Genomic DNA, 21278 nt, shown 5'->3' on the forward strand with positions numbered 1-21278 from the left:
AATGGTCCTTGGTAAGGCATCCTGGTGTGCGGGGGTGTTACAAAGTGAGTAATGTCGTGGAAACAAATGATGAAATTATGTCTATAATACTTGAAATCACATGTATGTTATGTATGTTAGTATTCGGAATTACATTCATGTTACATGTTATTGAAGTTACATTTACGTTTCCTTGAAGTTGTATCTATGTTATATTTAAGTGATATGAATGTGCGTTGAACAACTCTGTATGGGTGTGCGGGACGTGTACTTTTGTGGTGGTGTATTGTTTTGTGGTTGTGTATTGTTGTTGGTCGCTGTGTTGCTTTTAACAAGAGGGTGCATATGAAAAACATGTGGTATGGGATAGGAACATATTTTGCTATGAATTTATGATGGGATTATTTCCCATAAGTTTTGTGTGTGATAGTTCTTGGCCGGTAATACATGGAAGAACAGTTGTGATGGTATGATTGTTGTTTGAATAATGTGGTGTGGTGGTAGTATCAAGGATGGCCAGAGTTCGTATGCCTTTATGTATGTGGATGGTGTCAGAGTGCGTAACCTTGTGGTGAGTGACATATGGGCTGAACTTCGGGGACGAAGTTCTTTTTAAGGGGGGAAGACTGTAATACCCGGGATATTTAAGGACTCTGTTGACCGACCCTGTTGACCAAGATAGACCTTATGGAGGATTGGGTGGGGGATCAGGCTTGCAACATGAGCCTTATAGGTTGTTACTCGACCTAGCGGAGGCTACTCGGCCGAGTATCGTCTATACTCGACCGAGTAGAGCCTACTCGGCCGAGTACGCCAGTACTCGACCGAGTATAGTTGTTGTTGACGCGTTAATATAAAACGCAAGTTCACGAGATTCATTTCATTTTCCCCATTTTCTCAACAGTTCCTCTTTCGCTAACCCTAGCCTACCACTCTCTTCTATCACCCCCACCTCTATACACTCTCATAAAGTTTTCCTACACCTCCACCATGGGAAAAACGAGATTCACTTAAGAAGGTTGCGTCCGTGGTTGTCGTCTACGTCGTCGTCGATGCGTGTTATTAGGTAAGTCTCTGCCTTGTGTCTTCTTTGATAGATTTGAGGATAGCTGTATAATAGAGGATGGCTATCGTTGTAGGATTCATATTGGAGTCTTGCTTGGCTGTGTATGGATGTCTTTCACGATTTGCGACGAGGTAGGGTTTCTCTACTCAGTTTATTGTCAATTGATTTAAGACTGTGCTTGTTTGTAATTATTCTTATCTGCTGATCATCGGAGTATGAGTGTTGTGGTGACGGTGGTGATGTGGTTGTGTTGTGACGGTTGTGGTATTGTGACAGTTGTGTTACTGTGGTATGTGTGTTTGTGGTGGAGTCACTTGCGGGAGTGGCTTCACACCCTAGTTCGCCCTCCGTGGAACCCATCACGGGAAGGGATGTGCACATTAAGGGACAAGGATTGTTAGTCGCTCGTTGATGAGCTGGACTACGTAAGGATGGGCTGCGGTTACACACTGGCGGCGGGGATTACCTGTTACGATGGGTAATCTAGCAGGGCTACACACTTAGGTGTGTAGTCGGTTACTGTGTGAGATCGGGAGACTGGGGTTGGTGGATGATCAGATGGTTATTTATCGTACTTGTCTTATCTTAATTTCTCATTATCTGACCCCGTGTTATGTTTTCAAAACTGTGGTTATGTATTCGGGGATGGTGAGCAGTTGGCTTAGCAGGTTCAGTTGGTTGTTGCTGTTGGGCATGGAGGGAATCGAGTCACCACGCTACCGGCATAGGTGTCAGACACATGAGTTCTTTAGCAGTCATAGTTATGTCTTGTATTCAGTTTTTATACCGCGGTTGTAAGGTGTTAAAGTTATTAATTATAAGTGTTCTTTATTGTCGATTTGATCTCCACAGGGAGGCGGTTTACTATTTACTTGTCTATTCTGTCTGTCTAATGTCACAAGATGGGGGGATTGAAATATTTTGACTAAACTAATGAGGCTAAGGCAAGAGAGGAATGAATAAGAGAAATTAACAGAAGGAAGAGGGAACTAGGATTCCGGGTCATCAATAAACGTCAGTCAATTGCAACTAAGATTATAGGTCAGTCGATGTGTCGGTCTAAGGGGCAATGAATATTTCCTTTCGGTCTCAATTCACCCTAAAATGCTATTAGCTTAACTTTCGCCCTCACTAAAGCACCCTATTGATCACTACAGGTCTCACCCCTTCCAACCTTTCGGTCCAGGTCAAGGTTTACCAATATTAAAAGGCTAATTGCTTCGAATCAACTAGCAGGATACAGTTAAAGCAGCGATTAACAACAAAGACATAACTACAACGACAAATCTAATAACCTAATTAGCAACAAACATTGGTCTATTGAATCACCTAATCCTAGCAGAGGTATTTAGCTAGACATAATTAAATAAAGAACATAAATAAAGAGAGAAAGAGGAATAAACATCAAATTAAAGAGGAAAAGGGGGAGAAATGTTACTGAAATAGATCCGGAAAATAAGAGGCAGAACAGAAAGTAGTATTAAAACAGTAACCAGAGGAAAGTAATGTGTGATTCCCTCAGCAAAAGCACCCTTACAAATGACGTCCTACTCTCCTATTTATAAGAAAATAAGAATTATTTAACCTAATGATGAAAATAAACTAAAAAGCCCAAGCCCGATAACGATTCCACTCGATCGAGTGGTTTAAAACTACTCGATCGAGCAAAATAAGGCTCAAACCGTTCGATCGACCAAAAGATCCACTCGATCGACTAAACACTAAATGGCATCTGGTCGATCAACCATACAAAGTGCTCGATCGACTTATTATATGACCTAAAACCACTCGATCGACTTGAAAAGCACTCGATCGAGTGAAAACTAACTTCAGCAGCTACTTGTTCTCGTTAGTGAAGCTTTGAATTGTCCTTTTAGCTCCCGAAATGGCTTCACGCATCCCAAGACAACGATATTTCCGCTCCAAATTTACTCTTCCTCCAAATGCATACAAATCGGGCGGTAAAAGGCTTGATTTCACTACTTTCTGGTCCATCCCTGCAATTAAGACAAAATAAACCAAAGTAGCATATTCGGGGAATTTCGTAGCATAAAACTACGATAATGGCATAGAAATACGTGCATAAATAGACCAAAAAGACTATATAAAATGCACGTATCAAATCTCCCCAAACCAAACCTTTACTCGTCCTCAAGTAAACTAAATGCAAACTAATGGAACGGAAAAGATAACTCAGAGCTAGCTACAAATGCCCACTTAAACCAATTTAATGCAAGAAAACTAACACTTATAGCAAACAGTCAAATGCAAACGAGTTGTAAGATGTTTATAATAAAGTTGAACCCTCGACCTTGCAAGACCTTTAATAATGGACTCTCACGGGTCACTCTTCTCTCATGAAGTAAAGGGTGAACATATATATATGTAAGAGATTAAGAAAAATAGTCGCTCACCTAAACTGCGACCCACATAAACATGCATGCAACTAATATGATAGACAATTCTAGCTACCGTACACACATTCCAACCAAACAAGGTCCTGTCACAGCCGAGGGCTTACAAAAATATGATAAAGTGAGGCAATGGGTAAGAAAAGGCAAAACATTTATGGGAATGTGGAGGTATAGGTGATCAAGTTAGTACCTAAACAGAACCAAATGACAGCATCCATTCTCACTCAATTATGGAATAAGCACAATGCCCTTCATTTGGCACAAAACTCACCAAACCGAACTGAAAATACTCCTCAAATGATATAGATAAAGCATAGGAGTGAAACCGTCTCATCAAACAACATCTTTTTTTTTCTTTCTTTTCTATTTCTTTTCGGTTTCTTCTTTTCTTTTCTTTTTCCGAATTCCTTTCTCAAATTTTTTTTTTTTCATTTTTCATGTCTTTTTTTTTTCTTTTTCACGTTTTTTTTTCCATCATCCTCCCTTTCTTCATAGATTACCAACTCCGAATCATCAAATACAAGCCAAACTTGGCACAATGAAAAATATACCGCAAAAACATACACTAACTAGCTTGATAAGGCAGGCTAAATTTGGAATGTAGTTAAGGGTCAACAGGCAAATTTGGCTAATGTGGAGTTAAATGGGTAAGAATGAAAGAAAGGGAAATTATAAGCACCTCCCTGCATGTGACACCAACCACTAACCCGAAAGTATGTAGGCAAAAAGCAATTGAATTTCATATACGTGCAAATTGATGATACATGTTATGCAAGGAGTAACTACTCATAATCCTACATGAAACCGGTCATAAATGACACCAGTTTATAAGGCTCTAATCCATAGAAATTTTAAGTAGGTTGCCAAAATTTTAGGTCAAGTCTATTCGTTCAGCTAAATTCAACATTAACTCGTAGATATGTAAAAAGACAAAGCTAAAAAGATACTTAGTTTAATGCAAGGCTTAAGCAGAAAGACAAATTGCGGTGCAATATCATCATTGAAATCTACCGTTCCGACTCAACCTATATGCTAAAAAAACGTGAATTTTTTGAATTTTCTAAAAAATTTTATGAGATTTTGAATTTTTAAGAATAAAAGACAATGCATACATAAATTAGACGTGATAACAGAAATGCAATAAAAAACAATATGCAGACACAGATATAGATGCATAACCTCCCCAAACCAAACTGTACAATGCCCCCATTGTACCAAAACATGGAAAGGAAATGCAAACTGAAGGAGAAAGAGAGTAAATACGGAAAGCTTACAAGATAGCGCGAATAAGGGACCTCCCCAAACCAGCCAACAACGTGGGAGGTCACTAATAGCTCAAATATCGTCGCAAGAATCAAATCCAAGTCAAAAACACTCGAGGGTAGTCGAACAGTGGTCGATCGAGTGGAATGGGCATCCAAAACTGCTCGATCAAAAGGAAATTAGGTCGATCGAGTAGATCTCTCTTTGAAGGTGCTCGATCGAGTAGAACAACTGCTCGATCGAGAGGATTTATCAGCAAAAGTGCTCGATCGAGTACAGAAAGTACTCGATCGAGTGATCCTCAGTGTGTTCCTGCAAAACGCAATAAAAACAGCCCGCAAACTAACAAAACAAGCATACTGATATAGTCTATGGTATGAAAACCATTTATTACAACTGAAATGAAATAAAATGAAAAATAAATTCTCCGGGTTGCCTCCCGGGTAGCGCTAGCTTCAGTCAGGTCCCAGCTCGACCTTCTTTTTCTTCGAGCCTCTCTAATCAGTCATAATCAAAACAGCTCAAAGCGCGCAGCAACCGATCAAACAGTTGCGCATGTGCTACACAAGAATGTAAGTAGCACCACAGTGGAATAAAAATATAGGAAATAAAAATGTACAACCGTTTAAGCCTAACAAATTTCCTATGTGAGCTCCTAAATTTATCCACAAAATAAAGGAGCGCAGGAGCAATTGACAATAAAAATAGGGCTCCGTTTTAGATTAACAAAATTGAAAAGACAAGGACGGTGAAAATTCGTTAAATTAAACGTCCACATGGGAGGGGGTATAGCATTAAAAGCACGAGTCAAACGAGGTAGCGTACTTTGAATATTAACAATAATAAAATTATCGCTAATTACCTCAGGTAGGTTGCTCTCAACGATGGAATCATAGATAAAGGAATTTATTACCTCTTCCGTGCTAGGAGCAATTACCGACTCAGCTGTCCTTTCGTCACCCTTCTCGGTGGATTTCGTCCCCGTAAATCGCGACCTCAAGTGCATCCAACTCGGCCTTGAATAGGGGCGACTCACCGTATCCATTATCATCATCAAAATTGTCGTCTAAAACGAACCCAAGCAACAAATCATTGCTCTCGCTGGCCAACTTACTCGATCGAGCGAAATTATTACTCGATCGAGGACTTCCTCCGATTTTCACTCGATCGAGTGCTTTGAACCACTCGATCGAACAGCTTTTCTGGAAATTCACTTGATCGACTAATATAAGTCACTCGATCGAGTGATTCTTCCTGTACAGCGCTGAAATCCTCGTGTAAGGCAGTGAAATATGATAGAAATTCGTCATCCGAGTCATAAAAATCATCCTCAGCATTGGGCAACACGGTTTCTTCATGGGGAAAACCGATCTCGGTACAGTATACCTCTTCTGGTTGCCAACTATCCGACTCAAAGAACTAATCGAGCTATTTGGACTCGAGCTTATCAAATCGCGAAAAAGTGTCTATATCACCTTCTTGCACTTGGAATGCAAGTGCCTTCATTAAAGACTTCAGCTCCGCCATGTCTTCTTCCCGAATATCAGGAGGATCTTGTTGCGGTGGCCAGACAAACGGAGGCTCTTGGTAGCCTCGTTGATAGGGTGGATGTGGTGGCACAACTACAGCTGCTTGACTAGCTCGACTGCGCTGCTGGAACGCATAAACTTCGTCATTTTCTGCCATGCAAAAGGCTGCATTGTGCTCAGCAGCACCACATCTACCGCAGTAAATCACCTGATGCGCCATATAATGGAACATAGGTGACGGGTCAAAGGTACTCAAGCCTTCCCTTTGACGATCTTTCACCTAGAACTGTCTAGGTAGTACCTGTAAGGCCTATCAAAACAGCATTAAAGAAAAAGATTAGAACGACCTCAAGGGAAAAATCTCCTGAGGCTAAAAACAGACAGAATTAAACAAATAAATAAATAGTTGCCTCCCCAGCAACGGCGCCAAAATTTGATACGGTTGTTTCTGTACCAAAAATAAATACCTAAATATAACTAACAGAAGCTACCGATAAGTAGGGTCGATCTCCACAGGGAGGCGGTTTACTATCTACTTCTCTATGTTGGAATATGTGTCCTCCGACAATAATGTGATCACGACTGTTGATCGTGATGATCACATGTTTAAGTCTCATTATAAAGAATACAATTGGGAAGTAATGTTTACTGTCAACTGATCAACATATATCGGTAATGGTTGGCTGACTAGAGTTTGACATTACTGTCGTGCGACGGTGGTGATCAGTTGATCCCCTAGGTCATACCTATAGGGCAACACTCTTAATTAATCATTTAATTAATCGTATAACATTACGATTTAATTAAATTACTTGAAAATTGACGGACGATTTTGGAAGTAAAATTTACGTATCGCATTGGAATTTGATTAAATGAGATACGGTCTGAGTAATCGAATTGTATCTTTACTCAGATGAAATTATTGTTTAAGGAAACAATTGAAATTGAATGAATTATTATAATACAAATTATTGTGATTTATAATTGGTAAAATATTTTGGTACAAGTTATTATGAATTACTAAGTCGATTTTTGTATATGACGTATTTTTATTAATACGTTGATTTTTAATATGTTAAAAATACATAGCAATTTTATGTGACATGTGACATGTAACATATTGACAAAAATAATATGGAATCCATGTTATCTAATGTGCCGAAAATTAGAGGAAGATTAAGCTAATATTATGTTGATTGTATTAGTGGAGGGCATGATGATTACCTACTAATCTAGCCATGCAACCCTATTGTGCATTGTGAAGACAAATAAGTGCATGCATTGGCTCCCCTCCCCCTCCTCTTGTCCGGTTTTTCTTCAAGGAAAAACAAGTGGTTTTTGCCTTATATTATTCATTATCATATACATAACATTTTAGTTGTTGTTGTATCATTCATTCATCAAAAATTAAGAATTTTAGAAAGATAAAAATACTTCCTCTTCTCTCCTCTCTCAACCGGTTTTGGTAGATTAAAAACCATATTATTTTGGGTCATTTTTCTACATAAATTAATATTGTACTAGTATTTATAATATTAATTTTAATTAAGAGTGAGCTTTGGGTATAAATCCTTGGGAGAGATCCTACACTTGGATCTTAGTTCTTCCATTAAGGAAAGCACAAGAAAAAGAGAGAAAGGTGATCTCTCTTGTGCCCATTTAAACCGAAAATCCAATGTAAGAACAATGTTTCTTCCTTATTTTGTTTAAAAGTTTGCATGCATAAGATCATTCTTTAATTTTATGACAAATTAAATTAAAACATATATGAATATGTTAAGTATATAGATCTACTTTTCCTTCAATCGGTATCAAGAGCCATGGTTGTTTGCATTCAAATCGGTTAAAAGTTTTTCCGAGTTATAAGAATAACATATAAAACTTGTAAAATTTGTGTTATTATGATATATCACGAAAATCATCATGCATGTTAAAATTTCTGGTCCTAAAATGTTTTAGGATATTTTCGTTAATTTACGGATTTTTATTGTTCATATTATACAATAATGGCATTAAAATATGATTTTTATGAGTATAAATGTCATTTTTGGACTAAAATTAGCTAAACTTCGGATTTTTCAGTGATTGTTGGATATATTATCACATATATTATTTTGAGATAACCTGTAAATTTTCATAATTTTTGGACTTTTATGCTCGAAAAATGGATTTTTCATTATTAAAATCGGTTTTAAGTGAAAAATAGGTTAATATGAGATAAATTTCGAATCTGGTCATAGAAATTTAGTATGTTGTCACATGAAATTTTACAAGATGTGTGTAAAATAATAGGCTATATTGAAGTCTTTGTGCATGATTTATGATTTTTTGAAGAAAAATAGCATAAATAGTGACATTATTAGTAAAAAATTAATAAAAAATAATCTATGACTAAGGAAAAACCTCACATGTTGCATTTTATTATCTTTTTCAGATCTAGAATTGAAAAGTTAATGAATATAATTTTTCTCATGTTTTTATGATTATTTTAGTTAAAACCGATAAACCGCAACATTGTTTATCCGGAAAAATTTCGAAATTTTTAACCTAAGTTTTGAACATTATGAGTGTCATGGTATTTTTTTCCAGAATGTTCATGAGTTTATATTTCAAATTTTGAATTTATTTGAAATTTTGTGATTTATTTGAATTTATAGCTTATTTTTGTAATTTTTGGTCTATTAATGAACAATTTTTAGAAATATGAGTTAATTATGGTCAAATAATTAGTGAAGACTAAATTTTGAGTCCTAAGAGGTTAGGGTAATTAACTTATGCATAAATATGAATTTATGTAATTTTTGTGATAATAAAATGTTGAAATTACGCAAATCCGTAAAAACCGAGTAATATACGATATTGGCTATTTAAAGGCGATTTAGCATAAAATTGGGCATGTTCATACATATTATAATGCTGCATTTTCTTTATGATTGTCATAATTTAATTTATGTAATTTTTGAATTATGTAATTTTACTTAGTATGGCCTTAGTTTTTAATTGGTATTTCCCGAAATGTATGGGAATATCGATTCGGTTGTAATTTATTGTGATCTCGTATCACCGTTTTGTAATTTAATAGATTTATTTTATTTTAGTTACAAATGTATAATAAGAAATTATGTAATTTGCTATGTAATTTAATTTATCTCGGAGTTCCCCAAGACGGATTTCTTTAAGATGGCGATACATAAAGACGGTGTTACCTCGAGATGCGTGCCACAACCGAAGTTCAAGGGACCAATGGAGTTGGTTTCTGAATATGTAATAGTTAAATAGTTTTTCTATTTTAGGAAGGCCATATTAGGATTTATTTTTATGTTTTGCATTTTATTTATATGTCACATGCATCGCTAAATCGTCATAACTAAAACATGCATCATCATCTAATCGAGTTCATCGACCTTGTCAATTACTATTATCGTAGTTCACCGCTTTAGTTCACTTAAAACGTGATAGATAATAAATTGACATGACCTCTCGCTAAAACAATTAATTGAGACATAGCCTTACCAAATAGTAGAAACCATGAAAACCTATTTCGCGAGGGAGTGCACTCGGCCCTACCGGGGTACAAACCTTGTTACGTAGGGGAAGTGGGTGATAAATGTCTATCCACCGAGTTCATATTGATAAGGGTTTCATCGGCCATACCGTGCCTAAATTGATGTGGATTTGGATCATGGACACATTTATTCGAAATTTGGATTGAACTCAACAAAAGTTTTTGATAAGGGTTTCATCGGCCATACCGTGCCCTTGTCGGATGTGTTTTGGGCTAAAGATAGTTATTAGAGTAATTTTATCGACCAAGAGTTCTAAAAGTAGAATCGATTAAAACGTTAATCCACCGAGTTATATTGATAAAGGTTTCATCGGCCATACCGTGCCTAAGTCGATATGAATTTGGGTCTTGGAATCATTTATCTAGTTGGGTAGAGGACACTAGAAAAATGCATAAAACTTGTTTAAATTATACGAGTATTATTATTAAAACGACATTTGTTTTACTCCTTATATTTTGTTTTGTAGACCACTTCTTTTTCTCATAACAAATGGCAACACCAACCCCTAATGCCACGCCTCTCGCTAATACATCATGGCTCCGATCCTTTATGGATCGATGTAAACTTGAAAAGAATAGGTCAAATTTCTCCGATTGGGATGCCCAACTCAAATTAGCCACCCAAGGTGACGACAAGCTTCGTTACCTTACCGAGGCCTCTCCTCCCGAACCTACTACTAGGTCGACCGCCGCCACTAGGGAAGCATATGAGGCTTACCAAAAGGAGTCCGCCGCAATGAAAAATGTCTTGATATTTGCGATGGAGGCGGATCTCCAAAGGAGAGCCTTTAAAATGGGCAATGCTAATGAGATTTACTCCAAGCTTGTGACAATGTTTTCACAAACTCCGCGGATCGTCCAATATGAGGCGGCCGCGGCATTCTTTGATCTCGACTTCAAAGAGGGCCAAAAGGTTAGCCCTCATGTGCTCAAACTTATGGAGCTTGTCGAGACCTTAAAGATTCAAAACGTTGAAATCCACAGAGAACTCATTGTAGATAGGATTCTACACTCCTTGTCCAAAGTCAAAGCGTATGTTCAATTCCAGGTGAATTTTAACATGCAAGACAAGGATGTGTCTCTTGAAGAATTGCACAAGTTACTTGTGCAAGCCGAGAGGGACATGGGGTTAAATGTGAACCCACCCAAGGATGTGCTTAACATAAGCACTAAGAGTAAGGGGAAGTTCAAGAAGAATGGGAGGAAGGGTAAGAAACAAGCTCCCACTTTCACCAAAGCTAGGACTTTTGAAACTAGCACTTCAAAAATCAAGAAGGGTCCTCTTGATAAATGTCATTATTGTAATGGTATGGGACATTGGAAAATAAATTGTTCCAAATACCTTGGTGATATTAAGGCTGGAAAGATTACTCCAGTAGGTAAATGACTATCCTTTCTTTTATGTTTCTAATTCAACTATGGTATTGTGATACAAAGTTGTGATAATGTATCTCCCTTTTTATTGTAAATAAGGCCTCCACCAAGTAAAGACAAAGGAAAGGAAAATCAAGCTTAAGAAACCATCAAGGAGATGGAGCTTCGCTTTTTATTGTCTTATTTTAAATTATGTTTTGGATTTTTAGAACCTTAAGTTTCCGTGTTTGACATGGAAAGGTATTTTGGATAATTGCTTGTATTTTGGATAATGGTGGCTTGGTTTGCAACCCAAGTCACCCGTTTTATCATTTTATCCTTTGTTCTAAAATCCGTATTTAAATGCTTGCACTTAGAAACATATGATTATTCACTTAAAGTGATCTAATAGACAAATATAATAACGGGATTCATTATATGTCCACATGCTTAAGGCTTGTGTATGATCATTTATAAAGTGGCGTTGAGTCTATTAACTCTCTTAAAGGAATGTCAATCACCAAGTACACTTACGAAATCTATAACTATTAGTCAATCTATGAGATAGTTCTCCTTATACTTCAACATCATTACTTGTGTCTCATATGCTATCTTTGAATCTCTAGAGTATTTATTCTAAAGATAGAGTGGGAGAAAAATGAGATGACAACACACAAGGCAAGATAAAATTGTGTACTTGTGTAAATGAAGATCTACGCAAGAGAGAATGATTTGAATGAAGGTATATATTTATATAGTATACCAAATAGATGAGATCTATGGTCTCAAGTAAGTTCTATATGACTAAAGAGACCAAGTGAAGTAATCGTAAGAGAATGTTCTCAAGATAACTACACGAGTAGACCAAAAGAAAGTTTTGGAACAAAATGACTAAAGTAAAGTCTTAACAAGAGTTTTGACTAAGTTTACGAAAATTTTGAAAATGAATCAAAGTAACATACTAGTTATGATCGAGTTGCAAAGATTGATATACCAATATCTTCAATGGCCAAGTTTTAACCACGCAGATGTCATTACTTAACCTCATTATAAAATGGTTAAACCTCCTTCCGAAAGGGTATTTCGAAGGACGTGTTCTAGATATTATTTATAATGACATTTCTACACATCATTATGATATGTGTGAGTTAGAGATTAAAATCTCTTTCCATAAGGTTAAGATGAGACCACTTCAAAATAGGTATTTTGAAAGGATATGATGGGAACATATATGGTTTTATCTTAATAACTTGGCAATGCAATTTATATTTCAATTCTTGAAAAGTTTCGATTGAGAAGTCAATTTCGAAACATGTGGAATTGAGTGGGAGTTAGGAAATTATCATGTGAAGACATGGAATTTAGTTGGAGCTATCATCCTTTGAATGTTTACAACTCATCACTCATTGAAGAATGACGAGCTAATACCTTCTTTCACAAGAAGTATTTGAGTTTTCAATTCTGGATGAATATGGACTATGATGAATCCAATTACATCAAGAAATATTGGAATAGTATTAAGAAATACACATCGTATCAACATTCACATAGGTTATTCATGTAGATGAAAATGGAATTGCCATTAGCAGTCATGGTCGTTCATTGAACCTATGAACGGTTGATCTCATGATTATTAGTAACTAATGTTTCCGCCATTAGAATAATCATGCACATGTCCAATGGTGAATCATATGCATAAGAGCATGATGATTCATTGGTAAGCCATAATAGAAACGTCATGAATTCTCGAGGAGAATTCGATGAGCAATTTCAGTGTTTGACTGAATACTCTATTATGTGTTAAGAGGTTGCACATATTATAGAAAGTTTGAACACACGTAAAGATTTATGAAAATCCTAAACTTTTCAAGTTAAAAGGAGAAATAAGAAGTTATGGAAAGATACTTAGTTGAATAATAAGTTGCTCAAAACTAATCTTTCCTAATATGTTAGGACTTGTAAGAAGTGCTAGGCTAATCATCTTGACAAATTGTTGCAAGACTCTACAAAACATGTACCTAGTGCATTGTGTGTGGATGGAGTACTTGATCAGTACAATTTATATCATTCACCACAAATTCGTTCGTTATGTGATAATCGATAAGGAAGTTCTTTCAAGATAAAGAACCAAAACCAAGGTCGGGAACCTTGATGTGTACTTGGTAAGGTTCATGCTATGAGTGATAACATGAATATAAAGGATAATATGATTAAGAAATTTGAACACATGGACACATGGCATGTTAAACTTCTATTGCAATCAATAAGTGTTTACACTTACGATATGCATCACAAGGATGTAATATGGTATTGACTACCCGAGTATGATGTCGACATTTGTCGTTTGAGTTATTATTAATTCACTTTATACATTGTTATATCCAAACGGGTTGTAGAGACAATTGAACCCCATTTAAGTGAACACGGATTAGCATTGTATTTGCCCATAGTTACTTACATGAGGTGACGTCTCGAAGTGACTAGAGTGTGATGCGATTGATGGCAAGTTCAAGTGCCATAGAGTCATGTGAGATGACTAGTCGATCACATAGGCATCAAGGAACATTTTGTCGGGCCTAATGACCGCTTATAGAGTTCTCGCAAATTTATATAGCCTGGTCGTGGCGAGAGCTACTATAGTATTCAAATGAGTCGATTCTTTTGACTAAAGACTATTCGCCTAAGATGGCACGATTTCGATTAACTTTGATTTGTGTTACTACGACTTTCGTAAAGGGGGTCAAATGGGCATATTTTGGGTTATGATGGCTGTGGCTAGTCGAAGGGAATGAGTGCGATAGGAATTGTCCACCCCTAGTCAGGGTTATAACAATATCTCAGGGCCACTCGAGGAGTAATGAACTGGAAATGCGTGGCCACGCTCGGAATGTATCCATGGTGGATAAATCCGGTCAATCAGTTATTCTCCAGATCGAGGAAACCACTCTCGATATAATCACTTGCAAGTACGACCTGAAAGACACCTTGCATTGAGTGGGAGATAGTAATAGGACAAGATAATTGGTGACGCACACTTGTCGAGGACAAGTGGGAGATTGTTGGAATATGTGTCCTCCGACAATAATGCGATCACGACTGTTGATCATGATAATCACATGTTTAAGTCTCATTATAAAGAATACAATTGGGAAGTAATATTTACTGTCAACTGATCAACATATATCGGTAATGGTTGGCTGACTAGAGTTTGACATTACTGTCGTGCGACGGTGGTGATCAGTTGATCCCCTAGGTCATACCTATAGGGCAACACTCTTAATTGATCATTTAATTAATCGTATAACGTTACGAGTTAATTAAATTACTTGAAAATTGATGGACGATTTTGGAAGTAAAATTTACGTATCGCATTGGAATTTGATTAAATGAGATACAGTCTGAGTAATCGAATTGTATCTTTACTCAGATGAAATTATTGTTTAAGGAAACAATTTGAATGAATTATTATAAATACAAATTGTTGTGATTTATAATTGGTAAAATATTTTGGTACAAGTAATTATGAATTACTAAGTCGATTTTTGTATATGACGTATTTTTATTAATACGTTGATTTTTAATATGTTAAAAATACATAGCAATTTTATGTGACATGTGACATGTAACATATTGACAAAAATAATATGGAATCCATGTTATCTAATGTGCCGAAAATTAGAGGAAGATTAAGCTAATATTATGTTGATTGTATTAGTGGAGGAAATGATGATTACCTACTAATCTAGCCATACAACCCTATTGTGCATTGTGAAGACAAATAAGTGCATGCATTGGCTCCCCTCCCCCTCCTCTTGTCCGGTTTTTCTTCAAGGAAAAACAAGTGGTTTTTGCCTTATATTATTCATTATCATATACATAACATTTTAGTTGTTGTTGTATCATTCATTCATCAAAAATTAAGAATTTTAGAAAGATAAAAATACTTCCTCTTCTCTCCTCTCTCAACCGGTTTTGGGAGATTAAAAACCAAATTATTTTGGGTTATTTTTCTACATAAATTAATATTGTACTAGTATTTATAATATTAATTTTAATTAAGAGTGAGCATTGGGTATAAATACTTGGGAGAGATCTTACACTTGGATCTTAGTTCTTCCACTAAGGAAAGCACAAGAACAAGAGAGAAAGGTGATCTCTCTTGTGCCCATTTAAACCGAAAATCCAATGTAAGAACAATGTTTCTTCCTTATTTTGTTTAAAAGTTTGCATGCATAAGATCATTCTTTAATTTTATGACAAATTAAATTAAAACATATATGAATATGTTAAGTATATAGATCTACTTTTCCTTCAGTCTATTCTGTCTGTCTAATGTCACAAGATGGGGGGGATTGAAATGTTTTGACTAAACTAATGAGGCTAAGGCAAGAGAGGAATGAATAAGAGAAATTAACAGAAGGAAGAGGGAACTAGGATTTCGGGTCATCAATAAACGTCAGTCAATTGCAACTAAGATTATATTTCAGTCGATGTGTCGGTCTAAGGGGCAATGAATATCTCCTTTCGGTCTCAATTCACCCTAAAATGCTATTAGCTTAACTTTCGCCCTCACTAAAGCGCCATATTGATCACTGCAGGTCTCACCCCTTCCAACCTTTCGGTCCAGGTCAAAGTTTACCAATATTAAAAGGCTAATTGCTTCGAATCAACTAGCAGGATACAGTTAAAGCAGCGATTAACAACAAAGACATAACTACAACGACAAATCTAATAACCTAATTAGCAACTAACATTGGTCTATTGAATCACCTAATCCTAGCAGAGGTATTTAGCTAGACATAATTAATTAAAGAACATAAATAAAGAGAGAAAGAGGAATAAACATCAAATTAAAGAGGAAAATGGGGAGAAATGTTACTGAAATAGATCCGAAAAATAAGAGGCATAACAGAAAGTAGTATTAAAGCAGTAACCAGAGGAAAGTAATGTGTGATTCCCCCAGCAAAAGCACCCTTACAAATGACGTCCTACTCTCCTATTTATAAGAAAATAGGAATTATTTAACCTAATGACAAAAATAAACTAAAAAGCCCAAGCCCGATAACGATTCCACTCGATCGAGTGGTTTAAAACTACTCGATCGAGCAAAATAAGGCTCAAACCGTTCGATCGACCAAAAGATCCACTCGATCGACTAAACACTAAATGGCAACTGGTCGATCGACCATATAAAGTGCTCGATCGACTTATTATATGACCTAAAACCACTCGATCGACTAGAAAAGCACTCGATCGAATGAAAACTAACTTCAGCAGCTACTTATTCTCGTTAGTGAAGCTTTGACTTGTCCTTTTAGCTCCCGAAATGGCTTCACGCATCCCACCACAGCTATATTTCCGCTCCAAATTTACTCTTCCTCCAAATGCATGCAAATCGGACGGTAAAAGACTTGATTTCACTACTTTCTGGTCCATTCCTGCAATTAAGACAAAATAAACCAAAGTAGCATATTCGGGGCATTTCGTAGCATAAAACTACGATAATGGCATAGAAATACGTGCATAAATAGACCAAAAAGACTATATAAAATGCACGTATCAGTGACCGAGATGGTAACACCTTCATACACGGGGATGGTCCTTGGTAAGGCATCCTGGTGTGCGGGTGTGTTACACCCCTAATTAGACTCCTCTAACTAGATTACCAAATTACATTAAATTAGTGTGTAATGGATTTATGTGACATGCATGCAAATATAAAGGCATAAATATAAATAAGAGTAGAAATTTCCTTACAATGAGGATAAGGCAATAAGATCAACAACTATTGTTGTCTTATGGAATATCTACAATACGTTGCAATGTCCTCTTAGTATTCAAAGTAGAATACCTCCTTCTTGTTGCACCCAAGAACTTACCACCAACTAGTATGAGCAATATTAACTAGATATTACAAATTCTATCCTTGTAAATTTAATACTCCCTCCTATTCTATATATTCTTCCCTATTTCCTAAAACGGATTATTCAGGTTTTCTTCCCCTTTCTTATTTTGAAAACTTTTACTCTTATTTTATTCATTTCTCTCTCCTATCACCAAACCCCACCCAACTCTTTTACTCATATTTTATTACTTTCCTTAATATTTTGGCCCCACCATTTCTTATTTAACTCATAATTATTCATCCCTCTCTCCTACTACCAAACCTCACCCAACTTTTTACTCTTATTTTATTCTTCTCCTTAATTCTCGTGCCCACAAACAAAGGGAAGAATACATAGAATTGGAGGGAGTATAAGACTACTAACACTTAGTAAAATAATAGATCTAGTATTACTAACACTTAATAATATTTTTTTGGGTTTTTTGATAACTAATACCTTTGTACTACACTGTTTTAAGAACTACTACCAAAATAATTTTCGTTTAAAAACAACTACTAGTAAGTTTAATTTTTTTTAAAAACACTACCAAGTCTTATCCAAACCCCACTAAAACACAATTTCGGCCATTTAATTTTGACTTTTCATCTTAAGTTATACATTTTATCCCAATAACACAACCAATACTACCGTTTGCCAATCATTTTGGGGCAAAATGACTTTAACCTAGATTCATCTAATTCGCCTATCTAAGGTAAAAAAGTTGATTAAACTTCATCAAAGTAACGGGTTAAAGCGATAAAATTTACTACTTAAGATGGAAATTCAAAAATAAATGGCTGAGATTGTGTTTTATTGGCTTTAGATGAGATTTGGTAGTGTTTTTTAAAAAAAATCAAACTTATTGGTAGTAGTTTTTAAACGAAAATTATTTTGGTAGTAGTTTTTAAAACAGTGTAGTACAAAGGTAGTAGTTATCAAAAAACCCTATTTTTTTATTAGTTCTTGAGAGAGTTTTAGAGAGAAGTTGTGTAAAATGATGCATGCCTTAGTAAAGTGCTTTATGAGCAAAATATTGCTCATAAAATAGGCATCTTGGGCGGCCACCACTAGAGGAGAGAGGGAGTGGAGTGTTAGCATGCATGCTTTTACTTTTGTTCTATTTTATGCAAGAATCTCATCATTGCACACAGGGGCGAATCCAGGAATCGCAAGTACCTGGGGCTAAAATTAAAATAATAAATATTTGACGTTTTATATAAAACTTTTAACTACTCTTATATATTAGCGTCCAAAAAAATACACGGGCCGGGGGCACACACGCCTTACGCCATGTAAATTACACAACTAACTAAACTTTACCCTACGGGTTCCACTAAGCTCAAATTCAGCAATTACGTCATCATTGTTGATAGTTCCTGCGAATGTCCTCTCAATATAAAGAACCATTAAATCATCTAGAAATTCATCATTCATCTTATTTCGTAGTTTGTTTTTGATGATGTTCATACTTGGAAATACTCTCTCCGTTATTGCGGTTGAAACAGGAAGAATCAAGAAATGACAAATCAATCAATAAATCATAGGATAAAGCCAAATTTTATCAAACTCAACCATCCGTCGACACAAATCTGATACTGAAGTCGTATTTTCAAATCTTGGATCTTTTTGAATATCCGCTACAAAGAACCCATACTCTAGATCTAGAGCACGCATGTCATTTGATGAAAAGTCTAAAGGATAATATTTCACAGCGAGTTTGCACACATCTTCACTTTTGAATGCTTGGAAATTGTGACGTGGATCAAATGAAGCGCCACGAGTTAGAATCTCCTTAGAACTATCCGTAAATCTGGTATCAAGTTCTTCCACCTGAAAGTCTATCACACCATTAAGTATGTCAAAACGATAATAATGTTCATTTGTTATATCCTTTTCACAGCTTCTCATCCTTTTCTTGTAAGGAGCCGACATATTTGGCATACAAATATCATGCTCAGAACAAAATGTTTTAACCTTCTCAATCAACTTATCCCAGCCATTTTCTCTCATATCTTTAAGTTTTTCTTTCGTAATCACAAGAGAGTGTAGCACATTCAATATATCAGTGTCTTTTCTTTGCAGTGCTTGGCATAAAAAAATCGGTAGTTTTCATGATATCATGCATCATATGTAAACAAAACACAAAATCAAATTTTTTCAGAGCCTTACCGACCGCCTTAGCTTCTTCTCGCACTTTGTCTATTCCATTCAAATACAAATCATCAATAGTTGACCAGGTAGTTGTAAACAACTTAATAAGACTTGAAATAGAACGTAAATGTGAACCCCAACGAGTAGCTCCTGCCCTTTGCAAAGTGGTTGCTTGATTTTTTCCCGACCCCGTCGTAAGTGTACCAGCAGCCACTAATTCCGAGATTTTTTTCTTCTCGAAGTGCTTTTAACATAGAATGTCTTTTAGCGGAACGAAAAAGTTCACAATCATAGTCAGAGTAGAAAAAAATTGCCACAATTCAGGCACGCCTTTAGCCGCAGCATTTAAAGACAATTGTAACCGATGAGCAAAACAGTGCACATAATACGCATATGGACATTCTCTTTGAAACAAAGCTTTCAAGCCATTAAATTGACCACGCATATTATTTGCACCATCATATCCTTTGCCTTGTATATTTTCTAATTGAAGGTTATATTAAGTAAAAGCCTTTACTATTTCATTCATTAGAGTTTGAGAACAAGTGTCAGTAACCTTAACAACCTTGAAAAATCGTTCACTAAGTAATCCTTCACGATCAACAAACCGAAAAATTATTGCCATTTGCTCCTTATTTGACACGTCAAGAGCTTCATCAACAAGAATTGCAAATTTAGCATCTCCTATTTCATCACGAATCATAGCTCAAACTTTGTTGGCAAGAATATTTGCAATTTTCTTTTGAATCGTTGGACAAGTATACTTGGCATTTCCTGGACCATAGTCTGTTACTGTTTTAATCTCATTACTAGTTTAGATCCTGCGCAATGAATGTGCGGTATTTATAGAGTTGTTATTTTTATATTATACTTAATCATGCTAAACTAACACTTTATTAATTTTTTATATTTCGCAACATTATTGAACTGTAAATTATTCAAGAAAACTGAGTAAAATTGAACTCTGAGTAAAATTGAACTTTAAAATAATAGTGTTATCTCATTAAATGTTCATTTTTCTCGTTATTGTATTTTGTTTCGAGAAAAAAAAATTAAAACTGTAAATTTAATCTAAGATTATTGAGTAATGTGCTGAAATGTATTTTTTATACCACAAAACTAATGATTCCAATTTTTTTTGTCATGGAAGTAATCAAAGCGATTTATAATTTTGTTTTATACATAGTATAAGTTAAGTCATTCGCAAATAATAGCATCAATAAGAGATTTAATAGTTTATAGTTTTATATTATTTATATTTTAATTAAAATACTATAGTTTAGTGTTTAATGGAAATTATAAATTTGATGAGAAGATAATTTTTAATGAAAAATATTATATAATAAAATGCATTATAATTATTAATTTCCTTATTTAATGAATAAAATTAAATTATCAATAGCTTCCTTATTTAAAAATATGCTTTTTGGAGGGAAAATTTGTGAGTTTGCATATTCTTTTAGTAGATAGGGTATAAGATAATTTAATTATAGCAATGATTGATGATTATTTCGGTTAATTTTGGCAATGATTTTTTACGTTATATTTTTTAGGTTATATTTTTTGAGCTTGCAGATTTGGCCCGGTGTGTTTAGTAGAATGCAAAATTAAAGGCCCAATTAGAAGTTAATATAGTTAGGCGAGAAAAAACATAGAATCACCTATTCATTTAGTAAATAGGGGATTCAAGCCTCTGAAAGCACCCAATACTGCATCAAAATTTCCACCATTGAGAGAAGTAACCGATTCATCATGACCTCTAAAAGAACATCCTTGACGTGCCAACAACCTTACAACCTCAATAGTAGCAACAAGACGAAGCCGGTTTCTTGCTATTTCTTGTGAGGATAGTCTGCTAATTACTCTCTCTATATGTCTAGAAGGATTTCTCAGATTTTCCCACTTGCGTACATTGGCGTTGTGTATTGACATCACGCCTCCTACATGAAATAAGACGCCTGAGTGTTTAGACATCACATTCTTCCAACAATTAAATCCAACTTTAGTAAAATATGGATGTCGAGATGGGTATCTATCAAATATGAAAAAAGGGAAACAATATGCTTTATCTTC

At 35.4% G+C, this 21278-nt stretch overlaps 1 protein-coding gene across 1 annotated transcript; it reads right to left on the reverse strand.

Moving 5' to 3' along the window:
• Positions 1–18584: 18584 nt before the first annotated feature.
• LOC141631458 (uncharacterized) lies at positions 18585–19908 on the reverse strand. Its single transcript, XM_074444124.1, has 2 exons — positions 19749–19908; positions 18585–19138 (listed from the first exon to the last, which is right to left on the reverse strand). The coding sequence occupies exons 1-2, from the start codon at positions 19906–19908 to the stop codon at positions 18585–18587; spliced, it is 714 nt and encodes a 237-aa protein (XP_074300225.1).
• Positions 19909–21278: the final 1370 nt, after the last annotated feature.

This window comes from Silene latifolia, chromosome Y (assembly GCF_048544455.1).
Source record: "Silene latifolia isolate original U9 population chromosome Y, ASM4854445v1, whole genome shotgun sequence".
NCBI classification, from domain to species: domain Eukaryota; kingdom Viridiplantae; phylum Streptophyta; class Magnoliopsida; order Caryophyllales; family Caryophyllaceae; genus Silene; species Silene latifolia.

Excerpts from the sequence above, each read along its gene's own strand:
- LOC141631458 (XM_074444124.1), bottom strand. The coding sequence starts at position 19,908 with ATGATTCGTGATGAAATAGGAGATGCTAAATTTGCAATTCTTGTTGAT. Across the intron at positions 19,139-19,748 it reads TGTTAAGGTTACTGACACTT|CACTGCAAAGAAAAGACACT; the intron begins GTTCTCAAACTC and ends TTTTATGCCAAG.